A 10,931-nucleotide genomic window follows, 5' to 3' on the forward strand; every position below is an offset into this window, starting at 1 on the left:
TCGGTAAAAATCTAGTGACATTTATTTGATGTTTATCAAATGTCAACAATTTGAGCTCTTAAACTATCTTGTTTGCGACATACATAGAAATGTCAGATAAATCGTTTACAATTTTTGACATATTATTTGAATATCAAAATCATTATTTATATTATGATTAAAAAGAAAAATATTCTCTTTTTGTTCCTTTAAGTATTATGTAGAATATGTGGTAAGAATGTAGAAAACAATGAATCAACTATTGCTGATCCTACAATACTACAAATATTTTTATTCCTTTCAAAAGTTTCAAGAGTTGTACACCATATACGATTCAAACAACGTAATGAATGACTTCAACACATGACCACATAACCATAACTTTTCTCTTATAATTTTCAAATACACCAACATAATTCAAAGCTTCAGCATCCATGTATTTTTCTTGATGAAGTGTTCCATATACTTTCACCAAATCAGGATTCCTTCACATTAATTGATCTCACAACCTTCAAAATCTGATGTATCCAAGATCTGAATTTTTTTAAAAAAAAATTATCACCAAAGTGATTAAGGGAAAAGGTAAGTAGCAAAATTACATTTTAACCTCATATGGAGTAATATCAACGTTACTAGACTCTTTTGCAGGAAATTCACCTTCAAAAAGAAAACAAAAATAAACAACAAGAAAGAAAAAAGTTCAAGAATTTCAGAAACCAAAATATCACAAATCTCATTTCACTCAAAAAGAAAAGTCCAAACGTACAGAACACGAGTTAGAGTGGATGAATCTGATTGCAACTCCAGATTCTGAGAGCGATAATTGCTGAAATTTAATTCTGGCAGGCGGCCCTTCTAGGTCTGAAACGAATCAAAAGGTTCAATCAAAAGAAATCTCAAGACTATAGACGGCAAATTTAGGGCTATCAACAAACAGTCAAAAGCAGACAAGAAATATAATACAGAAGATTGTGATTTATAGCACTTATATGAAGAAAAATCTTACCGGCGGATTTGGATCAAAATGAGTGAAAGATACGGAGATGGTTGCGGCTTGAAGAGTTGTGGAGGAATCGGGTTGAATGTTATTTTTAACTTTCTTGTATTTCTGTAAAAAGAAGAGAAGTTTAAAGGCCCATAAAGTGCTTAAAGTTATTTTTTCTTGTTGGGCGAAAAAATTATTTTTAACATTTGTTATAAATGTTACTAATTAAATGTTGTTATATTCCTAATAATATGACATTTAAATCAAATGTCAAAATATTTTTGACATGTTTTCAACAAATGTCGGTATTCTTATCACATTTTCTAACAAATGTCACTAAATTAACTTTTTTCGGACATTTATCTTAATTGTCACTAATTAAATGTCGCCGTATCACATATTTCTTGTAGTGTTTGTTAAATAGTGGAAGGATATTTAATATACATAAGGGTAAAAAATACAAATATAAAAATTCTTAACGGGTTAACGGTTTATCCGTTAAGAAAATTGAATAATTCGCCTCAAAACCAATAAATCGTTAATTATAAAATTTCAATCCACTCACCAACAGTTAATATGATAACCCGATACAAATAAGACATTAAGCCAATTTTGTGGTTCAATTTTTGGTTAAGGTTTGGTTTTGAACCTCCCTAAATTTTGGCATAGACTATGTATATGTTTTAAAAGATTCACTAAATGTGCAAAAATAATAGACTTTGAACCTAGTTAATTAGATGAAAGCGGTAGAATTAGAAATTTGAACCCATAAAATTAAAATCCTGAAACCGCCTCCATAATTTATATTGCAATTGTTAAACACGAAGAAACCTTACTTCCTCACAATTATACCAACATTTGTAGATTAATCAAGCTATGACGAATAAATTTTACTTTAGCTATGGAGTTTATCACATCTATCTTCATTTTCCTTGTCGTATTTTCTGAAGAAGCTGAAGACGATGGCTCCGGTGAGCGCATACGAAACCTCGCTGTAACCCTAGCCGGCTTAGTCATGTTCGAGCCAATTAAGTGCGGAAAATTGAGCCGTGCTTTCGAGCCGCGGATCTCAAAAGCGGCTTGGTCATAAGCTAATGCTGCATCCTCCGGAGTCTCATAAGTTCCTAGCCACAGTCTCGCGCCTCTCCTATTCGGATCTCTTATATCTCTGCCGCAAACGTCCCCCATAGCCGCCGCCTCACTCCTATGTAGCGCCTCCAATCTTGCGGCGCGTTTTCCTCACGCGCCACCTAGGCCCCTTTCTTTCCTCCTGGAACTCGGACTTTTCACAGTTTTCATCACAAAGGGAGGTGTTAAAGCTGTTTTCAGCTGAACTTGGGCTAGGGCTATTAAATAATGCATCATTTGAAAAATTCTCAGAAAAATTTGAATCAATCAAAAGGTGCTGCTTGATAGATTCAAGGAAACCAAGGTCAGAGAAAGATATGGTTTCATCAGCTGGATTCATTTTCTTTCCCCTATAAGTTTTGGATGACTAGTTTAATTTGTTGCACTTTCACTTACTAAATTAATGGAATATTTGAAACCCTACTGCTACTTATACATTTTCAGGTTTTTTTTTCTTGATATGTTGGTAGGAACTTCCACGAAGATTACATTTCAAGCACCCACATATTGTGCTTTTTTACATTCATTATTGTAAAATTTCAAGAGAAATAAATAATGTGAACTGATAATCTATTACTATGTAATGAATATTATATTTCCTTCTTGAAAAGTGAGTAAACAACTATATTAATATAGTATATCATGTATGACGAGATCACGTTCATTTCAAAAAACTTCAGATTATTTATTTAAGATCACTGGAATATAATCTTTGCACATATATAAAGGAAAGATTTTATTTGATAAACAAGTTTGTATTCTGTTGGTGACAACATGAGCTACCAAATATCCGAAAGCATTTTATATTCTAATTTCGGTTGGTTGAGGTAATAAATTAAATTATCGAAGTGTTGCAGGTTGTGTTAGTGATAATACACCTGCAAATAGTTTGTTAAAGAACAAGCTGGATTGGCCTAATTATGGGTGTACCAATAGCTTTTTCTGAATTTTAAAACTTGTTTAATAATTTATATCACCCTATGATTGATGGAGAATTCCAATATAGAATGAGTACAAAAATATTATACGAGTGTGCATCAATTGGCCTTTCCCTAAGTTCAATGGCCAAATTTTTTTATTTTTAATTTTTCTCTTTACCCTTAAAACGGATAACAATTAAATTTATATGCGGTTTAAAGGTTAAGTGGTTTAATTTAACAAAAAATGATTAAAGAACGGTATATAATGGAATTGAAGTGAGAATAAAACGATGAAACCAATATGTAAAAGTAATTAGGCCCCGTATTAAGCTTAAATACTAACAATCGACCACAACCGAGCTCTCGAGATGGAGTTCGGATACGGCTAAGTCAATGAGCGATTGAAGAATACTTAGACAATTTGCCATAAGCCAGAATAAGCTTTAGTACTTTGATATGCATGCCAACAGTAACCCAAAAAATAAAAACGTCCCCCACTTTATATAGTAGATGAGTTTTAACCCTAATACTGTTAGATCCAGTTTTAATGATGCAAATAATATACATATGCAGGAAATCAATTACAAGGAATCAAGAAGATATCACAAGATCGCTGGAGTCAATCTTGATGCCTAAGGAAAGAAATCAATCAGCAAAGGTTACATTTCAATCAGCAAATCTGGATGCCTAAGGAAAGAACTCGCAAATCTGGATAACTAAGGAAAGAACTCAATCAGCAAATCAATCAGCAAAAAGTAACGGCCAGCTGCGATGGAGAGAATCAAGCAAGCCTAAACTTAAGTCATGAATCAAGGCCAGCATCCAGGAAGATCGAAGATCCTGTAAAGATTGTTACGCAACTAATTTCAAAAGAACCAACAATCAAGGAGCGAGTCTTTATTACATACGTCTGCTGAAAGAAGGAAATCAATGAAAAGCAACGACTAGCTATCTTATTCTTGGAAAGAATCAATCTCTTTCCAAAGATCAAATCTCTTGGGTTGTCAAGCCTCGACCTTCATCAAAAAATTTATACCCAGCCTTAAACCTTAGTCACATATACTTTGATCGAACCAAAAATCCCTCTCTTTGTTCTGCTGCAAACAAACATTGTAGTTCACTAAGATCTGATGTATAACAAGTTAGAGAAAAAAAACAGAGTATAACACTGGTGAGACATTGTATCAAAAAGAAATGAGTGCTAAAGAAACCGTGTTGTCAATTAATTTCAACTGTACTCAGAGAAACACATTACTAAAGAGAACTCCCTTGCAACGCAAGGGGACTGGACTAGGATTCACATTGAATCCGAACCAGTATAAAATCCTGGTGTCTTTAATTCCTGCATTTACTTTCTGCATCTTACTTTCTGTCATTATAACTATTAGGTTATTATATTATGTCGACTACTCGATTAACTAGTTAACTAATAAGCAAATTAAGTTTAAATATTTACAATTCACCCCATCGTGTACTTTCACTTGGTATCAGAGCAATGCTCACATTCTACTTTTGCTTAACAGCTTGTAAGAAAAGATCATGGCAAATCAAGTTATCATAGGAGCTCTCTTTCTGGAAGGAATTTCACAAGTTAGACCATCATACTTTAATGGGCAACATTTCTCCCATTGGAAAGTGCGAATGGAGATCTTTGCCAAAACTTATGACATCAAAGTTTGGAGAGTCATCAAAAAAGGAAACTATCCCTTACCAGCTGCTACTCCACCACTTGCTGATCCTGAAGATATAGATTCATATACAAAAGAGCAAATGAAAGTGGTACAAGTTAACAATAAAGCAAGAAATCTGCTTCATAATGCTATAAGTGGTAAAGAATATGAGAAAATCTCAAGCTGTGACACAGATAAAGAAATGTGGGACAAGCTTGAGGTCACTTATGAAGGAACCAACAATGTAAAGGAAACACATATAAACATGCTGGTCCATGATTACGAACTCTTTTCAATAAAGAAGGAGAATCTATTGAAGAGATGTTTGCCATGTTTAGCAAAATAATTAACGATCTAAAGGCATTTGGCAAGCCTTACACCAGTGGTGATCAAGTTAGAAAAATTCTCAGGAGTTTGCCAACCACTTGGCAGACCAAAGTTGTCACACTGGAATCTTAAGATTTGCACAAATTATCCTATGATAAACTACGAGGAGAACTCCTAGCTTTTGAAAAGACGCATCTCAAGAAGACCAGTCAAGAAGAAAAAAGAAAATAGTCACATTCAAAACCTCTACTGAAATAGCTAAATACGAAATTGATGATGATCCTGAAGCTTTGCACGAAGAGATTGCTATGCTATCAAGAAACATTGATGGATTGATGAGAAGATACATGAACACAAAGAAAGGAAGAATTCCACCAAGACGATCCAGGCAATACAACGAAAATGATAAGAATGATAGAAAGTGAATGTGGAAGATTTGGACATATTCAAGCTGAGTACCCAGAACTAAAAAGGGAGATCTCTAGAGGCTTCAACAAGAACAAATCCTTTGGAAGCTGGAGCGATGAGGATAATTCAGACCACGAAGAGATAGCAAATCTCCGCTTCATGACAATTCTTGAAAATGAAATGAACAAATCCTCAGGATGCTGGACAGATAAGGGCACTTCACATGAAGAAAATGAAAACTGTTTCATAGCACGAGGTGAAACCAGTGAGGTAAGATCTTATAACTGTGAAAGATGCAATGAATTGCAGGATATTATTGATTTAACTTTGAAAGAGTCTCAAAAAAATGATGAATGAGTTTAAGAGACTCAATAAGGAAGTTAAAGACTGGAAACTCAAACATGATAGAGTTATAAGATAGCCTCAACTACAATCTCTTGAGCATAAGTCAACTCTGGGACTCAGGATAGGAGGTAAATTTTAAGAAAACAGGATGTGCTATTGAAGATGAATCAGGTAAAATAGTCCTTCCTAGAAAAAGGTATGGAAATGTTTATATCCTTGATAGTTTTGAAAAAATAGATGGACATATTTGCTTATCCTCTATGTCTGATGATCCATGGTTGTGGCATAGGAAACTTGGTCATGCTAGCATGCATTTGATAGAAAAATTGTCCAAACATGAGTTAGTTGTTGGTCTACCCAAACTGAATTTTCTAGAACTCATAGTTGTGATGCATGTCAAATGGGTAAGCAGACCAGAAACTCTTTCAAAAACAAAGATATAGTATCTACTTCAAAACCTTTGCAATTACTTCATATGGATTTATTTGGGCCTACTAGAACTGCTAGTATAGGAGGAAAGAGGTATGCTTTTGTTATTGTTGATGATTATTCACGTTTCACTTGGGTAATTTTCTTATCTCATAAGGATGAAACATTAAGAAATTTTGAAATTTTCTGCAAAAAGGTTGAAAGAGAAAAGGGACATCTGATTTCAACAATTCATAATGACCATGGAGGAGAATTTGAAAGTAGAGCATTTGAAGATTTTGTAATGATCAGGGATACACCCATAATTTCTCTGCACCACGCTCACCACAACAAAATTGGGTTGTAGAAAGAAAGAACAGAATCCTCCAAGATATGGCAAGAACCATGTTACTAGAACATTCTCTGCCAAACCACTTCTGGGCAGAAGGTGTAAGTACAACATGTCACATTCTCAACCGTTGCCTCATATGCCTATTCTGAAGAAGACTCTATATGAATTATGGAAAGGTAAACGTCCCAATATTAGTTACTTCCCTCCCTTCGGAAGTAAATATTTTATCCATAATAACGGTAAGGATAATCTTGGAAAATTCGATCCAAGAAGTGATGAAGATATTTTTCTGGGCCACTCATTAAATAGTAGATCTTTTAGAGTCTATAATAAATGCACATTATATGTGCAAGAATCTGTACATGTTATATTCGATGAAAATAATCCCTTGGTCGAGAAATGAATTATTGTAGGTGATGAAGATCAAGCTCAAGAAACTTAGGAGACCAACAAATCTCAAGAGTCGATTGATATATCTACTGCGACAGAGTCAACTAGTGAAAATAGCAGCAATGTACTAGATTAAAGAATCGAGTCAACTACGAATGTAGTTCACCCAAATGAATGGAGAAGCAAACCTGAATATCCTCAGAATTCATTATAGGGGATCCAAATGAAGGAATGAAAACTAGGGGAGCCCTCAGAAAGAAAGCAAATATTGCATTAATCTCTCAGAATGAGCCAAAAAAGATAGAAGAAGCACTGAAAGATTCAAGCTGGGTACAAGTTATGTAGGAAGAGTTAGATCAGTTCAGTAAGAATTAAATGTGGAATCTGATACCCAAACCTGAAAATGTGTCTGTAATCGGAACAAAGTGGGTTTTTAGAAATAAATTGAACCAGGATGGAAAGGCCGTAAGAAATAAATCCAGACTAGTTGCTCAGGGCTACTTACAACAGGAAGGAGACGAGTATGATGAAACTTTCGCCCCAGTAGCTCGTTTCGAATCCATACGAATTCTTCTGGCATACACATCATTTAAAGGATTCATGCTGTTTCAAATGGATGTTAAAAGTGCCTTTTTGAATGGATTTATCAAAGAATAAGTATATGTGAAACAACCTTCAGGATTTGTAGATTCAAAATTCTTATACCATGTATACAAGCTCACTAAGGCACTATATGGGCTAAAACAAGCTCCACGTGCTTGGTATGATAGACTGAGTTCCTTCCTTGTTGATCATGGCTTCACAAGAGGTAAAATAGATACTACCTTGTTCATTAAAAGATCATCGGGAGGTAACCTTATTATTTAAATTTATGTTGATGATATTATATTTGGTAGTGCTAACCCTCTCATGTGCAAGGAATTTTCAAATATTATGCAAAGAGAATTCGAAATGAGCATGATGGGTGAGCTAACGTTCTTCCTTGGACTACAAATTCAACAATCTGAAGAAGGAACCTTTATATGTTAGACCAAATACACAAAAAGCTGATTTAAAAATTTGGTATGAGTAATGCAAAATCCATTGGCACACCAATGAGCCCTTCCACAAATCTAGACAAAGACGAACATGGCATTCCTGTTGATAAAACTAAATGTCGTGGAATGATTGGATCACCGCTGTATCTAACAACAAATCGACCGAATATTATGTTCAGTGTATGTAAATTTGCCAGGTTTCAGTCAGCTCCTAAGGAATCACATTTGACCGCCGTGAAAAGAATCATTCGATATCTTATTGGGACTGTATCTCATGGACTATGGTATCTTCGCTCAAACTCTTTTAAATTAGAAGGTTTTTCAAATGCTAACCTTGCAGGTGATAAGGACGATAGAAAAAGCACAAGTGGTACATGTCAATTACTGGGAAAGGCATTGATATCCTGGAACAGTAAAAAACAAGGATCAGTCGCATTGTCTGCTACTGAAGCTGGATACAATGCTGCTGGACAATGCTGCGCACAACTACTGTAGATGTCTCATCAACTGGGTGACTATGAACTTTCTTTTAAGCCTATACAAACTTTTTTGTGACAATCTAGTGCTATTTGTCTTTCCAAAAATTCTGTGCACCACTCTAGAGCAAAGCATATAGATATCAAGCATCATTTTATTAGAGATCATGTTCTTAAGAGAGACATAGAAATATCTTTTGTTGGAACCACTGATCAGTTAGCTGATATTTTTACTAAACCTTCATTAGAAGAGAGATTTTGTGATTTAAGAAAATTACTTGGTATTACTTGCATTACTAATAACTTTTAAGACCTATGTGTATTGTTAATTTTTTTTTTGCAATGATTGTCCTTTACCCATGCATTTATTACGCCTCCATTTTCCCTCTCTTTTCTCTTCTTTTACATTAGTTCGTCGTGCAAAGTTGAAAAGCCAATCATCACGTCTCTTCAACTGACAATTTTTCCTTTTCTGTACTCAACCGTCAGACACCCTCTTCTTAAGGCGGAGAACCTTTTTCAGTGTGCCCTATTTGATTCGCTCTTTCAGTGTCGTTGTTCTGGTTTTCCTATGTTGTTTAAAAATACCTGGCCTGATGACTTTGAAATTTCCTTTGACCAAGCCAAATAGTGTATTGCTGACTGTCCCTCTGACTCCCTACCAAACCAGTTAGGTCCCAGTAATGTCAGTTTCGAAACTCGGATTCTGGCCTACATTGTAGCAACTACTTTACTTCCCCGTACTGGTTCCTTTTCAACCTTATCTCAAAGAGGCACTTTCTTCATCTATTGCCTCGTGACCAAACTCAAAATCAATATTTCCTCCTGGGTTATCAATTTCATGATCGAGAGTGCTGAAGATCCCACCAGTCTACCCTATGGCATGGAAATCACTCACATTCTGGAAGCTTATCAAATTTCCCTGTCCAACTATCCCTTCATCACTACCTCTAAGTCTTACAATTTTAGAGCCTTTGCTAGTATGGGATATGTGAGTTTAAAGTGTTATTAGGTTAAGAAGCACGATAGTGAAGCAAAGCATGCACCTGTAGAGCCTAAACCTTCACCCGTTGTCCCTCATCCTAGTCTTGACAGCCCTGATCTTGGTGAAAAGCTTCATGCTATTGACTCTCAACTCTCTAAAATAAAAAATCTTCTCAAAGCCACTCAATCTACTGTTCGTGACATTCATGCCATTTCCAAGGAAATAGGGTCTGATGTGTCCAAAATTAGAGTTGCTGTTTTCAGAGTTAGGGAGAAGGCTGTCAAAGCCTTCAGGGAGATTCATGACAGGTTGGATGGAGTGAGCATCTCAGCCAATGCAAGCTTTGAACAATTGAAGGAGGTCATCTGCAACACCCTTACTTATTTTCTGCACCGTTACTGTGGTTGTTTTAAAAATATTTCTTTTGCTCTGCTGGTTTTGGGCTGTGTTTTCAGCCTTTGGATAATTTATTTTTTGCTGTGCTATTTTTGTGGGCTGTTTTCTCAGCCATTGGATGATTCCTATAACTCTCATGTTTAATTGCTATATATTCTGTTTAGTTCTTAGCTTGTTCCCTCTTTGCTGATGGCAAAAAGGGGGAGAAAGAGTATATGTTATATCTGTACAGGTTCAGTTTGTGGCAGGAGTCGACTCAACCATAGACTAGTCAACTGCATACATTGAGGGGGAGTATCATGGACTAGTCAACTGCATACATTGAGGGTGAGTAAAACATAGGGAAGTCAACTGGTGTTTACATTTGTATATTATTTTGTCATCATAAAAAAGGGGGAGATTGTTAGATCCAGTTTTAATGATGCAAATAATATACATATGCAGGAAATCAATTACAAGGAATCAAGAAGATACTACAAGATCGCTGGAGTCAATTTTGATGCCTAAGGAAAGAAATCAATCAGCAAAGATTACAATCCAATCAGCAAATCTGGATGCCCAAGGAAAGAACTCGCAAATCTGGATAACTAAGGAAAGAACTCAATCAGCAAATCAATCAGCAAAGAGTAACGGCTAGCTGCGATGGAGAGAATCAAGCAAGCCTAAACTTAAGGCATGAATCAAGGCCAGCATCTAGGAAGATCGAAGATCCTGTAAAGATTGATACGCAACTAATTTCAGAAGAACCAACAATCAAGGAGCAAGTGTTCATTACATACATCTGCTGAAAGAAGGAAAAGGAAAAGTAACATCTAGCTATCTTATTCTTGGAAAGAATCAATATCTTTCTAAGGATAAAATCTTTTGGGTTGTCAAGCCTCGACCTTCATCAAAGTATTTATACCCAGCCTTAAACCTTCGTCATATATACTTTGATCAAACCAAAAATACCTCTCTTTGTTCTACTGCAAACAAACATTGTAGTTCACTAAGATCTGTTGTGTAATAATTCAGAGAAAAAAAGAGAGTATAACACCGGTGAGACATTGTATCAAAAAGAAACGAGTGCTAGAGAAACCGTTTTGTCAATTCATTTCAACTGTACTTGGAGAAACACATTACTAA

The 10,931-nt window shown here is 35.4% G+C and overlaps 1 protein-coding gene, 1 long non-coding RNA gene and 1 pseudogene across 3 annotated transcripts; 1 reads left to right on the forward strand and 2 right to left on the reverse strand.

Moving 5' to 3' along the window:
* Positions 1-254: 254 nt before the first annotated feature.
* LOC107788931 (uncharacterized) lies at positions 255-1,171 on the reverse strand. 2 transcript variants are annotated; one of them, XR_001648730.2, is made up of 3 exons: positions 986-1,171; positions 746-840; positions 255-636 (listed from the first exon to the last, which is right to left on the reverse strand). It is a non-coding gene; the product is annotated as an uncharacterized LOC107788931 (long non-coding RNA). The 2 variants fall into 2 exon arrangements; XR_012711363.1 differs by having other exon boundaries at positions 255-513; positions 587-840.
* A 358-nt stretch (positions 1,172-1,529) lies between these two features.
* Positions 1,530-2,593, reverse strand: LOC107788930 (uncharacterized; annotated as a pseudogene).
* Positions 2,594-7,976: 5,383 nt separating this feature from the next.
* LOC107788928 (uncharacterized) lies at positions 7,977-10,443 on the forward strand. The gene is made up of 5 exons (XM_075218516.1): positions 7,977-8,440; positions 8,976-8,988; positions 9,438-9,770; positions 9,971-10,038; positions 10,251-10,443. Exons 1-5 carry the CDS (start codon positions 7,977-7,979, stop codon positions 10,441-10,443), a joined length of 1,071 nt encoding a protein of 356 aa, XP_075074617.1.
* Positions 10,444-10,931: the final 488 nt, after the last annotated feature.

This window comes from Nicotiana tabacum, chromosome 7, assembly GCF_000715075.1.
Source record: "Nicotiana tabacum cultivar K326 chromosome 7, ASM71507v2, whole genome shotgun sequence".
Taxonomy (NCBI): Eukaryota; Viridiplantae; Streptophyta; class Magnoliopsida; order Solanales; family Solanaceae; genus Nicotiana; species Nicotiana tabacum.